This window comes from Lepidochelys olivacea, assembly GCF_965140295.1.
Source record: "Lepidochelys olivacea isolate rLepOli2 genome assembly, chromosome: 20".
Taxonomy (NCBI): Eukaryota; Metazoa; Chordata; order Testudines; family Cheloniidae; genus Lepidochelys; species Lepidochelys olivacea.
In genome coordinates, this window is record NC_140430.1 from 18,457,636 (window position 1) to 18,478,638 (window position 21,003).

Sequence of the window (21,003 nt, forward strand, 5' to 3'; positions counted from 1 at the left end):
GGCGGTTGCAGCCACTGATTGGCTGGGCTTCAGAGAGTGGGCGGGCCCTCCCCGCGGATTGGCTGGAAGGCAGGAAAACGAAGCGGCCGGAGGGACTCGCCCCAGGATTGGCTAGATCAACGGAGGCGGGCGGTCCTTATTCCGGATTGGCTGGAGGTTGGAAAGGGGCGTGACCGGAACCAAAGACGATTTCTGATTAGCTATCCCCCGGGGACTGGGCGGGACATCCCCCCGGATTGGCCCGGGGCGCGGAGTGGGCGGGGCAATGTCGGCGGCGCTGCAGCAGGCGCTGGGCGCGGCGGGGCCCGGCCCGGCCCCGGCCCCGGCCCCGGCCCTGGTGCTAGGTCCGGCCCGCTCCGGCCGCTCGGCGCTGCTGTTCCGGGCGGCCCGGGGCGGGCCCCGCGCGCTGTTCCTGGCGCCTCGCGCCCTGCAGCGGTTGCCGGGGGCCCGGCGCGGGGAGAGCGACCTGCGCGATCTGCAGGTGATGGGCGGGGCCTGCGCGGAAGGGGCGGGGCCAAGGGCCCGGGGCGGGGCCTGCGCGGAAGGGGCGGGGCCAAGGGCCCGGGGCGGGGCCTGCGCGGAAGGGGCGGGGCCAAGGGTCAAAGTCTTAGGGGGCGGGGGGCTGAATGTGGGGAGAAGCTGGAGGCCGCAGTGCCTGATGGGAGCGGGGAGCTAAGGGGTGGGGTTTCATGGCAGGGGAGGAGCCTAAGGGGCAGGGCATCAGATAAAGGGAGGGGCCTGAGGAGTGGGAGGGGCCAGATAGGGCGGGGCTTTTCTGGAGGGGGGTTGCTGCTGGCATAGGACAGCTGGCGGCCTGTACCTGGCGGGGTGTTGGCAGGGGGATGCCAGGCAGGGGAAGGGAGGATATACTGGGTTGGGACTAGCTGGGAGGCAGGGGGGCTTGGCTGTGGTTGGCCTGGTGAGGGAGGGGATCCCGGGCGAGGGCGGGATGGGCTGTGGGGGAGGGGATCCCGGGGGGGGGGCTGACCCAGTTCAATCGCTTCCCTCCCCTTCCCCACCCTAGCGCATCCAGTTCCTCTACCCGCCCTCCCTGCGGGAGCTGCGTCAGCTGTTGGCCTCGCTGCACCAGAGCCTGCCTGGGCCCCCTGCCCTCATCTTGCTGGATGGCCTGGAGCATTACCTCGCTGGTTGCCCTGGCCCTCAGGCAGCCGCCCGGCTCTCAGCCCTGCTGGTGGACACAGCTTCGTACTTCACGGGGCGCCTCGGCGCGGACCCCCAAGGATCTGCCCCCTGCTGCCAGCTCATCGCCTCCATGCAGGTCTCCGGGGAAACAGAGGTTGAGGATCATCTCAGCATCCTCCAGCGCTACTTCCCAGCCCAGTGCTGGCTGTGCCCAGACTCGGCGGCAGCCCTGGGCCAGGAGGACTGCGGGGGCGACGGGCTGTTCAGGGCACGCCTGTCCCAGCCCGGTGCTCCAGACCGGGAATGGAGGCTGGGATTTGGCCTCGATGGAGAGATGAGGGTATCCCCGGTTCCACGGGGCTGTGCAGAGGATCCAGGGGCAGCTTCGGACAGAGACAGAGCTGCCGGGGCTGAGAAGTGACCGCTGGGGCTCTGGCCTCTAGCGTTCTCCACTGGAGATGTAAATCCGTCTGTTTCCCGAGTGAGGGTTTCTGCCCTGGTCGTTGGCTGAAGCTTGGGCGATTTGAGGGGGCATACAGAGACGTATTTTCCCCTCTTGGCCTGCTTAATTTGCCACCCACAGTGAATAGAAATGGTGGAAAATTCAACAATACAAATCTGTTTATTCCAGTACCGCCGAAGGAGCAGCCGAGATCGGGCCCGCCCCCCCCATCGCGCCAGGTGCTGCACAGACAGCATAATGTGCAGTCTCTACCCCTGAATCTAATTTATTTTCCAGGGTTTCGGCTCTCTGAAGAGGTGGGGTGACCTGACCAGTTAGCTGCGCCCAACTCTGGGGGGGAGCCCATCTGTTCCAGTGCGTAGGATGCAGGGCTCGGAGCGGAGGAGATCGGGCCTCTGTTCCTGGCTCTTGCCACTCACCTGCTGTCTGACCTCGAGTCATTTCCCCTGCTCTGAGCATTGGCCCCTACTCCCGGTCCAGAGCCAGTAATAAAACCTGACTCCAGCCCCTCCCAGATCTGGGAGTAGAACCCAGGAGTCCTGGCTCCCAGGCCCTCCCTCTCCTGTTCTAACCCACTAGACCGCACTCCCCTTCCACAGCCACGAATGTCCCTCCCAGCTGGCTCAGTGCCATGGAGCTGATCTGGCACAGGGCTGGGGGCATTGGCACAAGGACGGTGAAGCCACGAATCAGGCCCAGCAGCCCCTGGAGCCTTCAGCTCCTGCCCCCTCCCGGCTCTCCCGACGGGCTCCCGTCCCAAGGGGCTCACCCTGCCGATGTTGGATCGGCGCCCGTCCCTGCCGAGAGTCAGCGCTTGGCTGGGCTTCCGCTGCCTGCCACAAGCTGAGCTGCTGCTGATAACCCCCGGGGGGGCTGGTTGCTGTGGAGATAATCGCTATCAGGTGGGGACGGGCGCTGAGCCAAAGGGTTCTGCCTGTTGCCTGCCTGTGGGGCTGTTTGGAGGGTGGGAGGCTGGATCCAAGCAGAGCTACTCCCCCGATTCCGCCCCTGGCACCCCGGCACTGTCTGCCGCCCGTTCGAGCTACGCCACGGTGTTTCTGCCAGCGCCCGGGCTGAGAGCCAGTGGAGTCATTGACGCTTAGTGGCACGGGAGAGCCAGCAGCGTCCAGGGCTCGTTGCCACGTTTCCTTGCACTTGGGCCGGGCACGTGCAAGACCCCAGCACGCGGGACAGGCAGCCATGCACGCTGGCTTTAACCAGTGTCGCGATCCTCAGGCCTTGCTACGAGGAGCGGAAAACATGATTTATCTGTATGATGGCAGTGTCCAGGATCCCATTGTGCTAGGTGCTGTACAAACTCCAATCACAAAGCCAGTCCCTGCCTAAAGGGGTTCCAGTCTCTCCCCCGGCATCTTTTCCCCCTGCGTCTCCCTCGCTCTAAGCTGGCCTGACGAGGCTGGTCCAGGCACAGATGGGGAAGCAGGTTTCTACCCAGCAGAGAAGGCGGCAGTCCCCTGGAGGAGCAGTGAGGGGGAAATGCTGAACCGGTTTGAAGTCGGAGCTTGATCGGTTTCAGACTGAGCTGACGTAACGGGGCATCCCGGAGCCGTGGAGCCTTCCTCAGCAGAAAGTAGGCAGACGTGGAGTGGAAAAAACCAGCCCCTTTATTAAAAGACCAAGATCTCTCACCCATCCAGCCGCTGCGGGCTCCTGGCTGGGCCCCAGCCCGGCCAGGGCACTGTGCGCTGTGGGGCAGTCCCCTAGTTGTGGGGATTCTCAACCCCCACTGGCCCTCCTAGCCAGCCCCACCTGCTCCCCTTTAACAAGCCCCTGGCCTAAGCTGGGGCCCCACCGCTGCTGGGCAGATAGGAGCCCTCAACCCCCAGGTGTTTCAATGCTGGCCAGGTGGGTTGGTCTCACCCCAAGAGGGCTGCGGTGGTGCCAGGGCGAATCAGTCCATCTGGCGCCGGCAGCATCCCTTAAAGGGTTAATGACGAGAGCGCCCCAGGGCAGGGACGACCCCGTGGGGCTAAATACCTATAGCAGAGGGAAGATCCCAATGACAACCCGGGTTGGTCAGTATGGTCAGCCCTGTTTTACAAGTGGGGAAACAGGTGCAGACAGGGGGCGAGGGTGGGACTTGCCCCAGGTCACAAAGCCAGTCAGTGGCACAGCTGGGATAGAACCCAGGAGTCCTGGCTGCCAGCCCAACCCCCAAACTGCACTCCCCTCTCGGAGCAGGAGCCGGGACCCAGGAGTCCTGACGCCCAGCTCCCCTAGCTCTAACCACTAGGCCCCACTCTCCTCCCACAGCTGGGGCTAGAACCCACGAGTCCTGACACCTGACCCACCCCTCACTCTAACCTCTAGCCCCTGCTGCCTGGCTACTACATTGGTCACAGCAGTAACAGATTTACAGGGGTAACGGGGCTTTTTGAGCTTTCCTCCCCTATACACATAAGTACAAAAAGAAAAGGGGCAGGATTGCAGGACTCCCATCACCCCTTGCAGCCGAGCCAGGCTGGGGGGTGGGGGGAGAGCAGAGTGGGTGGGCTCCCCTTGGTGGCACAGGGGGCTACAGCTTCCACCCAACTCGTGTTTCGAATCCAAGCCAGCTCTGGTGAGGGGGGGGGCGATTGGAGGTAACGCCCCCTGCTGGCAGGTTGGTCCCTGACCACCTGCTCCACGGCTGCAACAGCCGGCACCGTCCGCGTCGCCCCGTGGCCCATCCGGCCAGGTGGGAGTTTCCGTCCCGGCGAGAGCCCAGTCTGAGCCTGAGCTGGGGCAGTTCGGCTCCCACCTGCCTTGGCTCCCACCACAGCCTGGCAAGCACCGGGCAAGAGGGAGCTGGTGCTGGGGTCATATATCCATCCTCAACCTCCTGCTGGGACGGGGGTCTCCTTTACCTCCTCCCAGGTCTCTGAACCTCCTGCCGGGACGGGGGTCTCCTTTACCTCCTCCCAGGTCTCTGAACCTCCTGCCGGGACGGGGGTCTCCTTTACCTCCTCCCAGGTCTCCTGAAGCTCCTGCCGGGACGGGGGTCTCCTTTACCTCCTCCCAGGTCTCTGAACCTCCAGCCGGGACAGGGGTCTCCTTTACCTCCTCCCAGGTCTCTGAACCTCCTGCCGGGACGGGGGTCTCCTTTACCTCCTCCCAGGTCTCCTGAACCTCCTGCCGGGACGGGGTCCCCACGACGTCCTGCCGGGAAGGAGTTTCCTCCACGTCCGGCAGACCTGGGGGTCCATCTCTGTTCGCCAGGCCCGGAGTCCCCTGCCCGTCCGCCGGCACTATGAGCACGCCACGTAGCTGGCTGGGAAGGGCTGGGCCTGGCCCCCATCCTGGCACAGGTTGGTGTAGAGGTTGGGCCGGTTGGTGCTGGTGCCCAGGGGGCCGTAGTCAGCAGAGATCCCGGAGTCGGACACCAGCAAGTAGCTGTATTTGAGCGGGCGCTGATGCCCACAGGGTGCCAGCAGCTCCGAACTGGGGTCGAAGACGGTGTACTCGAAGCTGGAAGAGGACGAGACCTGCTCCCCCGGGACAGGCTCCGGTGTGGCCCCCGGGGGGCCCAGCTCCTGCCCCACGGCAGGGGGGGCTTCAACGCCCGCACTGCTCCAGGCATCCAGCAGGAGCAGAGAGTCCTCGCCCAGGCTGCATGGCATCAGCTGTTCATCCAGCACCAGGTAGTCGCCCTGGGGCTCTGCGGGCAGCTGAGGGCGGCTGGGCAGGGCCGAGCCCTGGGCTTTGAGGGGCAGAGGGGGCACCGGCCCCTCCGCCTTGGATTCGCGGCCCTCGGACAGCACCTCCAGCAGGCTGGGCTGCTCCTCCAAGTAGCCAGGGTTCCCACTCCACCAGAGGCAGGCGTTCCTTTGTCCCAGCCAGAGCTGCGAAGGCAACAGGGCTTGGATCACCGGAGAGGCTGGGTGCGGGGGCACCTTCTGAGCCAGGCCTGGTGGTCTGAGCCTCCTCTCTGCACCCCTGGACTCTCAAGTTCTGCCTGTCCCCCCAGCACCCACCCTGGGCCAGATCCTGCCAGCCCCTTTGTTTTAAACCAAGGATTTATGTAGGGCCTACAACAACAATGCCTAGCATTTGGCAGCATGAAAACCAGACCCGGGCTCAGTCCGCAGCTTGGCCCTTCTCTGGGGGCTTTCCCATCTCTAAGTATCTCCCCCCCGGACAACCACTCTGGTCCCCCAGCCCAGTACGTCCCCCCAGCATCAGACCCCCATACCCCCAGCCCAGATGTGGGCAGTGTGGCGTGGTGGGCAGTGTGGTGACTTCCCCCCAGCAGGCCCTGCTGGCCAGACCCCTCCATGCCTCGATGGGCTGCGGCCCCCTGTGGGGCCCCTGGCCAGGGCAGAATCCGGTACCTGGAAGTTCCCCTTGTAGAGGGTGAAAAGCCCCTCGAATTTGTGCTCCGGGCTGGGAATCACAGGCCACAGCTGCTTCTTCAAAAACCTTGTGGGGGGAGCGGGGGGGGACAGTAGTGAACAGGAGACAAGCCTGGGCGTGAATCCCCCCCCCCCCCCCCCCGGCAATGGAAATGCGTGTGCACCCACCCTGCGGACGCTCGTGGGCCATTGGCGGCAGGGGGCTCAGGAGATACGGTCCCCAGTGCCGCCCCCACGCCTCGTGCATCCCCTCACACACGCAACCGCCAAGCATATGCAGACACGTTGCCAGACGCATGCGCATGCTACCCTAGACAAGTACATACATGCACGCCCCCCTGGGGACTCCCCTCCGTGCACACATGCCTTGCACATACTCTCACACACGTGCCCGGTCCCCCACACCCCCGGACACGCACCTCCATGCACACGCACACGCCTCACACACAAATGCATACCGCCCCCAAACATGACTGCACACATGGGCATCTGCACACACAACCTCGCAGCCCCCCTTATACCCCTGCACCCCCCCCCACAACCTTACAGCCCCCACCCCCACTCCTCTGCCCACCTGGGCACCACACCCAGTTTGGCAGGCGTGTGCGCATGAGTAAGGCCGGGGTTGAAACCTTAGCCTGGAGGGGCCCAGCGGGTGCGGGAAGGGCTGTCCCGGTGGGCACGGGCGTGGCGGGCGGTACCTGCGGTGGGTGAGCAGGGCAAAGAGGGCCAGGAGCACCACGATGAGCACCAGGATGAGCGACAGCGACAGGATCAGGGGGTCCAGATCTGCAAGGTGGGGTGGCAGGGTCAGGAGCTGCCTCCAGTGGGATCATAGAGAAGGACCCAGGATCGGACCCCCAGACCATCCCGTGGCCCCCTCCACCCCCACCCCACCCCGCTATTCCCCGCCAGCCCACGGCCCCTCCACCTCCACCCCCACCCCGCTATCCCCCGCCACCCAACGGCCCCTCCACCCCATCCCCACCCCGCTATCCCCCGCCACCCAACGGCCCCTCCACCCCATCCCCACCCCGCTATCCCCCGCCAGCCCACGGCCCCTCCACCCCCATCCCCCCGCTATCCCCCGCCACCCAATGGTCCCTCCACCCCAATCCTCCCCTGCCGCCCTACGGCCCCTCCACCCCCATCCTCCACTGTCCCCCGCCACCCAACGGCCCCTCCACCCCCACCCCCGCTATTCCCCGCCACCCAATGACCCCTCCACCCCCACCCAGCTATCCCCCGCCACCCAACGGCCCCGCCACCCCATCCCCACCCCGCTATCCCCCGCCACCCAACGGCCCCTCCACCCCCATCCCCACCCCGCTATCCCCCGCCACCCAACGGCCCCTCCACCCCCACCCCGCTATCCCCCGCCACCCAACGGCCCCTCCACCTCCACCCCCACCCCGCTATCCCCCGCCACCCAACGGCCCCTCCACCCCATCCCCACCCCGCTATCCCCCGCCACCCAACGGCCCCTCCACCCCCATCCCCACCCCGCTATCCCCCGCCACCCAACGGCCCCTCCACCCCCATCCCCACCCCGCTATCCCCCGCCACCCAACGGCCCCGCCACCCCATCCCCACCCCGCTATCCCCCGCCACCCAACGGCCCCTCCACCCCCATCCCCACCCCGCTATCCCCCGCCACCCAACGGCCCCTCCACCCCCACCCAGCTATCCCCCGCCACCCAACGGCCCCTCCACCCCATCCCCACCCCGCTATCCCCCGCCACCCAACGGCCTCTCCACCCCCACCCAGCTATCCCCCGCCACCCAACGGCCCCTCCACCCCATCCCCATCCCGCTATCCCCCGCCACCCAACGGCCCCTCCACCCCATCCCCACCCCGCTATCCCCCGCCACCCCACGGCCCCTCCACCTCCACCCCCACCCCGCTATCCCCCGCCACCCCACGGCCCCTCCACCCCATCCCCACCCTGCTATCCCCCACCACCCAACGGCCCCTCCACCCCATCCCCACCCCGCTATCCCCCGCCACCCAATGGCCCCTCCACTCCCACCCCGCTATCCCGCACCACCCAACGCGGGGGGGGCCTCCAGGGAGGGGGTCTCACCGTGGGGCGTCACCACGGTGACCGGCGCCGACCAGGCACTCCAGTAGCCGCTGTAGCTGACGCCGTCGGGCTTGACGCGCACGGCCAGGGCGTAGCGGGTCCGGCCCCGCAGGTTGAGGATCAGGCACTCGGTGCGGCCGTCGGGGATGTCGACCTGCAGGGGGCAGGAGGGCAGGGTGAGGGGCGCCGGGCGGGTCCGGGGCCGGGGCGGGGCAGGGCAGGGGCAGGGCGGGCTCACCATCTGGCGCTCGGCACCCTCGGGGGCGAAGGCCACCTCGTAGCGCAGGCTGCTCTCCAGGTAGCGGAGGCTGGGCGGCTGCCAGCTCACCGTCAGCTGCCCCGGGCTCTCGGTTGCACGCGCCGTCAGGTTGGACGGAGGGTCCAGGAGAACTGCGGCCCGGGGCGGGGAGGGGGGAAGACGTGAGCTGGTGTGTCCGGGAGCCTGGGAATGGGGCTCGAGGCCTTTCCCCTCTAGGGGGCGCTGGCCCCGGGGGGTGGGGGGGGGCGGGCTGGGGCGGAAGTCTGGCAATGGGGCCGTTTCCCTCTGGGGGTGCCAGCCTCAATCCAGTCCCAAGGAGGGGGACGGGTTGGCTCAGGGGCGTGGGGCATGGGGACTTTCCCCTCGAGGGGGTGCCAGCACCCATCTGGCCCAGGGCAGGGGAATTAGCTGGGTCGGGGGGTGGGGAGTGGGGCATGGGGTCTTTCCCCTCCAGGCACTGGTTCCGATCTGGCCCAGGGCAGGGACTGGCTGGGGGGGGGCAGGGAATGGGTCACAGGGCCTTTCCCCTCTAGTCAGTGCTGGCTCCCATGTGGCCCGGGGCTGGAGACTGGATAGCTCGGGGGGGGGGGGGGGAGCGGGGGAGGGGAGATGGCTCCAATCCGGCCTGGGGCAGGAGGGCTGGCTGGCTTGGGGGGACTGGTCATGGGGTATGGGGCCTTTCCCCTCTAGGGGGCGCCGGCTCCGATCTGGCTTGGGGCAAGAAGACTGGCTGACTCGGGGGAACTGGTAATGGGGTATGGGGCCTTTCCCCTCTAGGGGGCACCGGCTCCAATCCGGCCTAGGGCAGGAGGACTGACTGGCTTAGGGGGACTGGTCATGGGGTATGGGGCCTTTCCCCTCTAGGGGGCGCTGGCTCCCATCCGGCCTGGGGCAGGAGGACTGGCTGGCTCGGGGGGACTGGTCATGGGGTATGGGGCCTTTCCCCTCTAGGGGGCGCTGGCTCCCATCCGGCCTGGGGCAGGAGGACTGACTGGCTTAGGGGGACTGGTCATGGGGTATGGGGCCTTTCCCCTCTGGGGGGCGCCGGCTCCAATCCAGCCCAGGGCAGGAGGACTGGCGGGCTCGGGGGTACGTGGGGCCTTTCCCCTCCCGGCTCTCACACCTACCCACTTGGTTGACCATGATGGTGCGGGCGTGGACAATGTTGCTGCTGTTGCCAGTGTAGGCACCAACGTGCAGGGGGGTGAAAGACGGGGTGTCCTGGGGGGGGAAGATGCAGGTGAAGCGGGTGCTGTTCCAGGGCGTCCGGGCCACGCTCAGGTTGCAGCGCTGCGGGGCGTCCCCCCTGTCAGAGGCGGGGAGAGAGGGGGGCAGGGGGTCAGCAGCAGCAGGGGCTGGGGGGAGGGGAGGCCTGGGGCCCTTTCATGCACGCCCTCTGCCCGGGGCAGCAGACGTGGGATGGGGGTATCAGCAGAGGGGGCACGCTTCGTGGGGCACATGCTGGGGCTGGCCTGGGGGGCACAGCCTGAGGGTGCAGAGGGAGGGGGCAAGGGGCAGGCTGTGGGATGAGACTTGGGGGCACAGAGGCGGGCATGGGAGGGACGGGGGCACGATGGCATTCCAAGACTTGCCCTCTCCCCCCCTCATCTCCCCACAGAGGGGCTCCTGGTGCGGGAGGGGGACTCACTCCACGACATAGAAGAAGCCGTATTCCGTGGCGCTCGGGGGGCTGCTGCTCTCCCAGAAGCAGGTCAGGTCCTCCAGGCAGTGCGTGAAACATTTGGGGTCCAGGGGCTCCTCACCCAGAAGCAGGGCAGCTGGGGGCACAGGGAGGGCCCAGTTAGCAGCCACCTCTCCCCCACCATCCACACGGACCAATTAACAACCCCCCCCACCCCGAGTCATCGAGCGATCCCCCCGATCCTAGTCCTGCCCCCCCAAAGCCTGGCCAGCGAAGAACGCCGCTACCCTGCAGCAAACCCTGCGCCCTAGTAACATCCTGCTGCTGGGGGTTCTGAGGGTTAACAGCCCCTTGCCCTGAACCGCCCGGGGAGGTGGCTCCAAGAGAGACCTTCGCAGCCAGGTACAAGAACAACCCCAACCCCCAGCAGGCAACAGGCCCCAGCTGCCGCTGAGAGTGAGGGGTCTCGTCTGGAGCCAGCCGGCCCTGCCCGAGGGATTCCTGGGGGCAGACCTCCGCTCCCTGGGTCTGCCCCACTGCAGACGGACGCCCCGTGAATGGAGCAGGGCACTCCATTGGCACCATGCAGGAGAGTTAATGTGTGCGGGGGACAGTCCGGGTGAACGTGTGTGTGTGTGTGTGTGAATATCTATGTGTGCACGAGTGTCTACTGACTCGTGAAGGGCGATTCAATAGGGGGTCTCTGTGTGTGTGTATCTGTGGGCATGTGTGTGAAGGAAGGTGTGTGTATATATAGATATATGGGTGTGGATGTCTGTGTGTGAAGGAAGGTGTGTGTTTATGTAGATATATGGGTGTGGATGTCTGTGTGTGAAGGAAGGTGTGTGTTTATGTAGATATATGGGTGTGGATGTCTGTGTGTGAAGGTAGGTGTGTGTTTATGTAGATATATGGGTGTGGATGTCTGTGTGTGAAGGTAGGTGTGTGTTTATGTAGATATATGGGTGTGGATGTCTGTGTGTGAAGGAAGGTGTGTGTATATATAGATATATGGGTGTGGATGTCTGTGTGTGAGGGAAGGTGTGTGTATATATAGATATATGGGTGTGGATGTCTGTGTGTGAAGGAAGGTGTGTGTATATATAGATATATGGGTGTGGATGTCTGTGTGTGAAGGTAGGTGTGTGTTTATGTAGATATATGGGTGTGGATGTCTGTGTGTGAAGGAAGGTGTGTGTATATATAGATATATGGGTGTGGATGTCTGTGTGTGAAGGAAGGTGTGTGTTTATGTAGATATATGGGTGTGGATGTCTGTGTGTGAGGGAAGGTGTGTGTATATATAGATATATGGGTGTGGATGTCTGTGTGTGAAGGAAGGTGTGTGTATATATAGATATATGGGTGTGGATGTCTGTGTGTGAGGGAAGGTGTGTGTCTGTGTTATGTATGGGGGGGTAGGACTAGGCGTATGTGTACACGTGGGTGATTGTGTGTAGAAAATAATAACACAGCTCCTCACTACATGGTTATACTGTGTCCGGGCAGCGCCCGGCACAACTGGGCCTTTGGGCTCTACCATAATCCAGATAATACATATGATTAGTTCGTGCTTCGTTTATTAGACCAGGGCCTGTTCCAGGCATTTCACGGGGATTCAGCCACGTGCAGACACAGAATTCCCCTTAGCCTCTGTCATTTTGCTTGAAGCTGCTTTCTGTTAACAACTCCCAGTCTGCATCACGCATGGAGTCGAGAAATGATCTTTAATTACCTGTTCTATATTATTACCTTATAGGCTACGTTCCCTTTATATAATTTAGGAAAGTAGATTAGATAGATAGATAGATAGATAGATAGAAGAGGTGTATGGGAATGGATAGATAGATAGATTAGATAGATAGAAGGGGTGTGTGGGGATAGATAGAGGGGGGGGTGTATGGGCATAGATAGATAGATAGATGGGGTGTATGGGGATAGATAGGTAGATACAAGGGGTGTATGGAGATAGATAGATAGATATAGATGGGGTGTATGGGGATAGATAGATAGATAGATTAGATAGAAGAGGTGTATGGAGATATATAGATAGATAGAAGGGGTGTATGGGGATAGATAGGTAGATACAAGGGGTGTATGGGGATAGATAGGTAGATACAAGGGGTGTATGGAGATAGATAGATATAGATGGGGTGTATGGGGATAGATAGATAGATTAGATAGACAGAAGGGGTGTATGGGGACAGATAGATAGATAGATAGATAGATTGATAGAAGTGGTGTATGGGGATAGATAGATAGATTAGGTAGAAGGGGTGTATGGGGATAGATACATAGATAGATGGGGTGTATGGGGATAGGTAGATACAAGGGGTGTATGGAGATAGATAGATAGATATAGATGGGGTGTATGGGGATAGATAGATAGATTAGATAGATAGAAGGGGTGTATGGGGATAGATTAGGTAGAAGGGGTGTATGGGGATAGATACATAGATAGATAGATGGGGTGTATGGGGATAGGTAGATACAAGGGGTGTATGGAGATAGATAGATAGATAGATAGATATAGATGGGGTGTATGGGGATAGATAGATAGATTAGATAGATAGAAGGGGTGTATGGGGATAGATAGATAGATTAGGTAGAAGGGGTGTATGGGGATAGATAAATTAGATTAGATAGATAGAAGGGGTGTATGGGGATGGATAGATAGATAAATACATAGATAGATAGAAGGGGTGTATGGGGATAGATAGATAGATTAGATAGAAGGGGTGTATGGGGATAGATAGATAGATAAGATAGAAGGGGTGTATGGGGATAGATAGATAGATAGATTAGATAGATGTGTATTGGAATAGATAGATTAGATTAGATTTTAGAAAACAATATATTCTTTATAACCCTGTTTTAGGAGCAAAATTCAACTTAACCGCGACTATGGAGGCACGAGCTGCATCTCATTCATATATTAAGAGAAGACGTGGTTTTAACAAAATGTCTGTACGGTAGAGGAATAAAATATCAAAGAAACATAGAAATGTGGGGCTGGAAGGGATCTCGAGAGCTCATCAGCGAGAGCTCATCTGGTCCAGCCCGCTGTGCTGAGGCAGGAGCAAATAAACCTTGACCGTCCCTGACCGGGGTTTGTCCAACCGGTTCTTCAAAACCTCGTGTCGGGGATCCCACAACCGCCCTTGGACACCTGGTCCAGAGCTTAGCTCCCCTTAGGGTTAGTTAGAAAGTTTTTCCTAATTCTAGCCTCCATCTCCCTCGCTGCAGATGAAGCCCATTGCTTCTTGTCCTACCCTCCAGGGACAGGGAGAACCATTGATCCCCACCCTCTTTGTAACAGCCCTTAAGCTATTTGAAGACTGTTCTCAGCTCCCGTCTCAGTCGTCTTTTCTCAGGACTAAACATGCCCAGAGTTTAATCTTCTCTCACAGATCCGGTTTTCTAAACCTTGGATCGTTTCTGTGGGTCTCCTCTGGCCACTCTCCAATTTGTCCACATCTTCCCTAAAGCGCAGCACCCAGAACTGGACCCAGGACTCCAGCTGAGGCCTCCCCAGGGCCGAGCAGAGCAGGACAGTCACCTCCCGCGTCTCACATATGACACTCCTGCTAATACACCCCGGAATATTAGCCGGTTTCACAACTGCATCACATTGCGGGCTCGTTCAATTTGTGACTCACTCTAGCCCGCAGCTCCTCTTCCTGACACTAGACATTTGATTTTTCCTTCCTGAGTGAAGTACTTTGCACTTGTCTTTACTGAATTTCATCTTGTTGATTTCAGGCCAATTTTCCAATTTGCCAGGGCTGTTTTGAATTCTAATCCTGTCCTCCAAAGTGCTTGGAACCCCTCCCAGCTTAGTGTCAGCCACAAACATATAAGCACACGCTCCACTCCGTTAGCCAAGTCACTAATACAAATATTGAACAGTACTGGACCCAGGACTGACCCCTGCGGGACCCCAGCAGACACACCCTCACAGTTTGACAGCCAACCATTGATAATTACTCTCTGAGTACAATTTTCAACCAGTTGTGCACCCACCTATCTATCTTACATCTAGACGACATTTCCTTAGTTGGCTTATGAGACTGTCACATGGGACTGCATCCAAAGTGTTACTGAAATCAAGATATTTCCTATCTACAGCTCACTGGGCCAGTAGACAAAGAAGGAAAATACTACATTTGCCCCTGTCCAGTCCTCTGGGACCTCACCCATCCTTCAGGAGCTCTCAAAGATAATCGCTTCAGCTCATTTCTTAAGTAACCTAGGATGGCTTTCATCAGACCCTGCCAACTTGAATGTATCTCACTTATTTAAATATGCTTTACCCTGATCTTTCCTTGTTTTGGCTCGCGCTCCTTCCCCCTGGTTAATCTTCATTGCGTTGAGTACCTGGACACCGTTAGCCATTTTAATGAAGACTGATGCAAAATAGGCATTAGACACTTCGGCCTTCTTGATGTCATCAGTTATTAGCACTCCTTCCCCGCTAAGTAGAGGACCTCCACTTTCCTTTGCCTTTCTCTTGCTTCTAATGGATTTAAAGAACCTCTTCTTCTTGCTTTATATGGCCCTTGCAGGTGTAATCGTTTTGTGGCTTAGCCTGTCTGATTTTGTCCCTACATGATTGTGCTGGTTTTTTGTTCTCCTCCTGAGCAGTTCATCCAGGTTTCCACTTTTAGTAGGAGCCCTTTTTGATTTTCAGGTCATTAAAGAGCTCCTGAAGGAGCCCCGCTGGCCTCTTACTCTTCTTCTGATCTCTCCTTTGTATTGGGGTACTTCAAAGTTGTATCTTTGATAGCGTCTCCTTGAGAAACTGCCAGCTCTCCTCAACTCCTTTATCCCATAGATTTTCTCCCCATGGGACCTCAGCGGCCCGTTCTCGGAGTTTGTCAACGTCGGCTTTTTTTGATGTCCACTGTCCTGTTCCTGCTGCTCTCACTCCTTCCTTTCCCTTGAAACATGGAACCTATTCCGTCAGAATCACTTCCACCCAAATCACCTTCCAACTTCAGATGCGTGACCAATTCCTCCCCACTGGTCAGAATCAAGTCAAAACTGCCCTTTCCCCCGGTTCCTTCCTCCGCTGGCGGGAACAAACGGCTGGCCCCAGTGCATTCCAGCAGCGGGCTGGAAATCTTGCCGTATGACCTTCCCGACAGATGTGTGGGGAGGTGAAGTGCCCCCTGCTTACTACCAGGTCTTGTGTTTTGGATCCTTCTGTTATTTGTTCTAGAAATGCCTCTTCCACTTTCTCTCCCTGATCTAGGGGTAAACCCCCCACCGTGATGTCACCCCCTCTTTCCCTCCCTTTTATCTTTCAGTTGCTCTGCCTTCCACCTCCTTCTGGGCAAAGACTGTGCAAACCAACCTTGTATGCTACACACGATAAGGACCTTTCAGACTATGTACATGCTTAGATGTCGGAGGTAAAGTGCAGTTTGGAAAACATATTCCAAGAGGTTTCAGAGTAACAGCCGTGTTAGTCTGTATTCGCAAAAAGAAAAGGAGTATTTGTGGCACCTTAGAGACTAACCAATTTATTTGAGCATGAGCTTTCGTGAGCTACAGCTCACTTCATCGGATGCATACCGTGGAAACTGCAGAAGACATTATAAACACACAGAGACCATGAAACAATACCTCCATGTGTTCCCGGCGGGGCGGGGGGGGGGTGTGAGAAAGCCTGGATTTGTGCTGGACATGGCCCACCTTGATTACCATGCACATTGTAGGGAGAGTGGTCACTTTGGATGGGCTATTACCAGCAGGAGAGTGAGTTTGTGTGTGTATGGGGGTGAGGGGATGAGAGAACCTGGATTTGTGCAGGAAATGGCCCACCTTGATTATCATGCACATTGTAGGGAGAGTGGTCACTTTGGATGGGCTATTACCAGCAGGAGAGTGAGTTTGTGTGTGTATGGGGGTGAGGGGATGAGAGAACCTGGATTTGTGCAGGAAATGGCCCAACTTGATTGTCATGCACATTGTAGGGAGAGTGGTCACTTTGGATGGGCTATTACCAGCAGGAGAGTGAGGTTGTTTATGGGGGGGCGGAGGGTGAGAAAACCTGGATTTGTGCTGGAAATGGCCCAACTTGATGATCACTTTAGATAAGCTATTACCAGCAGGACAGTGGGGTGGGAGGAGGTATTGTTTCATGGTCTCTGTGTATATAAAGTCTTCTGCAGTTTCCACGGTATGCATCCGATGAAGTGAGCTGTAGCTCACGAAAGCTCATGCTCAAATAAATTGGTTAGTCTCTAAGGTGCCACAAGTCCTCCTTTTATATTTTGTATAGACACACAAATTATACACACACTTCTCTATCTGTGCATAGACCCACATCTAGCTGTCAATACACGGCACCTTACCACACGTATCTCCCAAAACGTATTTCACGTAACATGCACCCCCCCGTCCGTATATAGATATGCAGCTACCTCATTACCTATACGGTCCATCTTTTTACCATATAAGTTTCTCAAAATATATTTCCCATAACACACATGCTTGTACAACGGCCCACCATCCTTATCTGTGCATGGGCTGGGAAGGAGAAGATGTTTATCAGTAAATGTTGATTTCACCACGTACACGCAGAAACTGATAAAAAGTGTTTCCGCCAACGATCACTGAAATCTACGGAGAGAAGGCCGTAGTTTGATTTAAGGCTGTTTCCTTTGCGTATTTTGATACGTGACGTTGACAAGTTGGGTTGGACTGGTGAGAAAACTTGACCTTTTTCAATCTGAACATCTAGTGTCGTTAAATACTTGTTGTCGGCTCCCTCACCCTGTTGTCTGAAAAAAGCCCCGTAATTTTGTGCAGCTGTGAAGATTTAGCTCAATACAAATCTAAAAAAAAGACTTACAAATAAACCCTGAGATTCTCCGTCGAAATGATCAAAAATAAAAATGAAATTTTTATGACCAAGTCTAGCTCTACAGGTTACTGCGAATTACTTCTGCTTTTATCTAATGGGTCTCATTCAGCAGAGTCGCCGACACGCTGCACTACAGAACTGCCCGGCAGCCCCGTTAGCGTGGGCTGGGAAACAAACCTAGATCAGCAGACGGGCAAGTGAGTCAGCAATACACTCTGTCAGAGAGGTGGGCTGCTAGGGGGCTTTCCCCCAACCTCAGCATCCTTCTAGAGATGCTCAGATCGCTGGCGGTTAGGGCCATGTAGGCATTTGAATGGAGAGATGGGTGTGTGGGGGGATAGATAGATAGATAGAGGGGGTGTGTGGGGATAGATAGATAGATAGAGGGGGTGCATGGGGATAGATAGATAGATAGATAGATAGATAGATAGATAGAGGGGGTGTGTGGGGATAGATAGATCAAGGGGGTGGGTCAGCTCTGCTGTAGTTCGGGCCCTCGTTAGGACAGACGGGTCTGAGGACAGAGAGCCGACTGGAGGGACACGTGTGTCTGGGGGTCGATCGGGCAGACCCACACGCTGAGCTAAGACATCAGAACATGTTTCACAGCCACATTCCCTAGAGCCTGGTGCACACACGTGCACGTGTGCACACAGCAGGCACTCAGCACAAACGCCTGCAAGCGCACCCCCACACTCACGCACGTGCGCACCCCCCCATGCACACTCGTGCTCACTCACACACATCCACGCACACTCGTGCTTCCACTCACACACATCCATGCACACTCGTGCTCACTCACGGTCACACACACACACTTCTGCTCACGCTCATGCACACACACTCACGCACACGCGCTCACGCACGCGCACACTAGCTGTCAGGATCTAACAGCAGAGGGAGGAAATCAGTTTCCTGTTATGAAACACTCCTGCCCCGTGCCCCTGCCTGGCCCCCGGGCCACTCGCCCTCCCCCAGCCCGCAGGGCACTGCCAGCCCCCAGGGCCTGTGCTGATACCTTGGATGTTGAAGCCATTGTCGGGTCCGGCTCCCTCCTGCGTGGTGCAGGTGGCCCAGGCCAGCAGGGTGCAGAGGGCAGCGATGTGGCTCCAACGAGGCTCCATGGTCCGGGGCGCTGAGCCGTCTGGCCTGGCAGGGCTCCCTGGCCCCTGGCTGCAGGTTGTGGCTGCGCTCGGCGGGGCAGGCAGGCTGGGAGGGGACAGATAAGGGCTGGGCTGGGGCTGCTGCTAGGAGAGGCTGAGGAGCACGGCAGGGAGTTGGAGAGGAGCCAGGAGGGGTTGAGACACCCCCATGTCTCCACCAATGCCCCCTCCACTGCCTTGGGGAGCGGATCACTGCCCCATGGGATCCGGAGGGAGCAGCTCTCTGCCCCGTGGGATCCGGGGGGAACAGATCACTGCCCCATGGGATCCAGGGGGGAGCTGACCATTGTCCTGTGGGATGCAGGGGGGAGCAGATCACTGCCCCGTGGGATCCAGGGGGTTCTGCCTGGTGGGAACCAGTGGGGGGCTGTGTGGATCACTGGCCAGTGGGCTCCAGAAGAGAGTGGATCCCCATCACACAGGATTCACTGGCCTGTAGGATGCACAGCTGGGGAGTTGATCAGACGAGGCAGTGAATCCCCACCCCGTGGGCTCTAGCAGGGCCAATCCTGCGCTTTGCCGATCAAGGGTGCAGCAGGGGGATGGAGCGGGAGATGGCCCTCACCATGCCGCAAACAGGGACACTCAGGCTCCAGGTCGCAGGACCCGGACCAAACAGGGGGGTGGGGGGTGATGCACCCCAGACCCAGAGGGTGCTGGAAAGAGGGTGTTAAAGGGGGTTTAGACACCCCCCGCCTGCACTCCCCAACCGTCTGGCTGGAAGGAGGGCAGGTCCCTTCCCAGCAGCAGGAAGATAATCAAACCCTCCCAGGGGACGTTGGAACTGGGCAGCAGATAAACCGGGGCGTTGTGATGCCAGCACATCGGTATTGCTGGGTTTTGTGCATTGCAAGAGCCCGAGAGGCGCCAACCAAGATCAGGTCCCAGTTGGGCCAGGTGCTGCCCAGACCCCGACCGAGCTCAGGGCCCCCCGTCAGTCGTGCAGCCGGGAGGGGGAAGCGGGGGGAGTAGTGCCTTTTTAAATTTTTACTCACCCAGAGAAGCTCCGGGTCTTCGGCGGGGGGGTCTTCACGGGGTCCGGCTCGGCGGGGGCCTTCAGTCGCTCCGGGTCCTCGGCGGCATTTCAGCGGCGGGGGCCTTCAGGGCCGCCGAGGACCCGGCGCGCCACCCGGTGAGTACAAGCAGGTGGCCCTGTTCGCTCCCCCTAGCTACGCCACTGGCCCCCGTTGTGCCAGGCACTGCCCAGACCCACTGAGACCGTCCTTGCCCCAAGCACTCCTGGTCTGAACTCACAAGCCAGACCAAAGTAGATTCATTATCCGCATTGTATGGGTGGGGAAACCGAGGCACAGAGCCGTGCCGTGCGGTCACCAGGGAGTCTGTGGCACAGCTGGGAATTGGACCCAGCTCATCCAGGTATTTGTAGCTTTCACTAACACCCCTGTCCCCGCTTTTTACTGTGAAAAACAAACTGTCCCATGTTCAATCAAAGCCGGGCCCCACACGCCGGCCCCCCGTGACGCAGGTGAGATCTGTCACAGCAAGAACATGGGGCGGGACAGGCTGAAACAAACACGGCGTGTTGGCCAGAGATAAGGCGCTGGAGTGGCGCCGGGCTGGACCGGGCTGTTTACACCAAGGCCCGGGCCTCTTTGAAAGAGCTGAGTAGCAGGATCACGCGGGGGCGGTAACTGAGCGTCCCGCTCAACGCCCTCAGCCCCACCCCCAACACGTGCACAAGCGTGGCCATAAATCGAGGAATACACGCATGCCGCCCCGGACACACACGACTACACGGATGCACAAAGACACGTACATTCCCCCACCCCCACCCCCCGAATACAGGCACGTCCCTGCATCCACACACACCCACAAACATACACACGAGCTCCTTGCATTCGAAGGTTAAAACATCAGCCACGGGGCACTTTGTCCAGCTTGGGGTTGGGTTCTATCCCCACCTCAGGGAAGGGGGGGATCAGGACTCCTGGGTTCGAGCCCCAGCCCTGGGAGAGGCCTCGGGGGTTAGTGGTTGTGGGGAGGGGGATCAGGACTCCTGGGTTCGAGCCCCAGCTCTGGGAGAGGCCTCGGGGGCTAGTGGTTGGGGGGAGGGGGATCAGGACTCCTGGGTTCGAGCCCCAGCTCTGGGAGAGACCTCGGGGACTAGTGGTTGGGGGGAGGGGGATCAGGACTCCTGGGTTCGAGCCCCAGCTCTGGGAGAGGCCTCAGGGGGTTAGTGGTTGGGGGGGGGGGATCAGGACTCCTGGGTTCGAGCCCCAGCTCTGGGAGAGGCCTCGGGGGTTAGTGGTTGTGGGGGGGGATCAGGACTCCTGGGTTCGAGCCCCAGCTCTGGGAGAGGCCTCGGGGGCTAGTGGTTGGGGGGAGGGGGATCAGGACTCCTGGGTTCGAGCCCCAGCTCTGGGAGAGGCCTCGGGGGCTAGTGGTTGTGGGGAGGGGGATCAGGACTCCTGGGTTCGAGCCCCAGCTCTGGGAGAGGCCTCGGGGGCTAGTGGTTGTGGGGAGGGGGATCAGGACTCCTGGGTTCGAGCCCCAGCTCTGGGAGAGGCCTCGGGGGCTAGTGGTTGGGGGGAGGGGGATCAGGACGCCTGGGTTCGAGCCCCAGCTCTGGGAGAGGCCTCGGGGGCTAGTGGTTGTGGGGAGGGGGATCAGGACTCCTGGGTTCGAGCCCCAGCTCTGGGAGAGGCCTCGGGGGTTAGTGGTTGTGGGGGGGGATCAGGACTCCTGGGTTCGAGCCCCAGCTCTGGGAGAGGCCTCGGGGGTTAGTGGTTGGGGGGAGGGGGATCAGGACTCCTGGGTTCGAGCCCCAGCTCTGGGAGAGGCCTCGGGGGCTAGTGGTTGTGGGGAGGGGGATCAGGACTCCTGGGTTCGAGCCCCAGCTCTGGGAGAGGCCTCGGGGGTTAGTGGTTGTGGGGAGGGGGATCAGGACTCCTGGGTTCGAGCCCCAGCTCTGGGAGAGGCCTCGGGGACTAGTGGTTGGGGGGAGGGGGATCAGGACTCCTGGGTTCGAGCCCCAGCTCTGGGAGAGGCCTCGGGGGCTAGTGGTT

The 21,003-nt window shown here is 59.5% G+C and overlaps 2 protein-coding genes across 2 annotated transcripts; one reads left to right on the forward strand and one right to left on the reverse strand.

The window, feature by feature from the left end:
- Positions 1–250: 250 nt before the first annotated feature.
- On the forward strand, positions 251–1,745 carry SWSAP1 (SWIM-type zinc finger 7 associated protein 1). The gene is made up of 2 exons (XM_084610297.1): positions 251–481; positions 1,025–1,745. Exons 1-2 carry the CDS (start codon positions 266–268, stop codon positions 1,562–1,564), a joined length of 756 nt encoding a protein of 251 aa, XP_084466423.1. The 5' UTR covers positions 251–265; the 3' UTR covers positions 1,565–1,745.
- Position 1,746: 1 nt separating this feature from the next.
- EPOR (erythropoietin receptor) lies at positions 1,747–19,723 on the reverse strand. Its single transcript, XM_084610296.1, has 9 exons — positions 18,973–19,723; positions 17,833–18,071; positions 9,950–10,079; positions 9,429–9,607; positions 8,281–8,432; positions 8,043–8,196; positions 6,660–6,747; positions 5,938–6,025; positions 1,747–5,448 (listed from the first exon to the last, which is right to left on the reverse strand). The coding sequence occupies exons 2-9, from the start codon at positions 17,936–17,938 to the stop codon at positions 4,855–4,857; spliced, it is 1,491 nt and encodes a 496-aa protein (XP_084466422.1). The 5' UTR covers positions 17,939–18,071; positions 18,973–19,723; the 3' UTR covers positions 1,747–4,854.
- Between the last annotated feature and the right edge of the window lie 1,280 nt (positions 19,724–21,003).

What these genes read in the sequence shown, in the direction of transcription:
- EPOR (XM_084610296.1), bottom strand. Translation starts at nt 17,938, where the DNA reads ATGGAGCCTCGTTGGAGCCACATCGCTGCCCTCTGCACCCTGCTGGCC. An exon ending in GGCTTCTTCTATGTCGTGGA is followed by an intron (nt 9,608 to 9,949) that starts GTGAGTCCCCCT and finishes CGCCTCTGACAG; the next exon opens with GGGGGACGCCCCGCAGCGCT. An exon ending in CATCATGGTCAACCAAGTGG is followed by an intron (nt 8,433 to 9,428) that starts GTAGGTGTGAGA and finishes CCCGGGCCGCAG; the next exon opens with TTCTCCTGGACCCTCCGTCC.
- SWSAP1 (XM_084610297.1), top strand. Translation starts at nt 266, where the DNA reads ATGTCGGCGGCGCTGCAGCAGGCGCTGGGCGCGGCGGGGCCCGGCCCG. An exon ending in GCGACCTGCGCGATCTGCAG is followed by an intron (nt 482 to 1,024) that starts GTGATGGGCGGG and finishes TCCCCACCCTAG; the next exon opens with CGCATCCAGTTCCTCTACCC.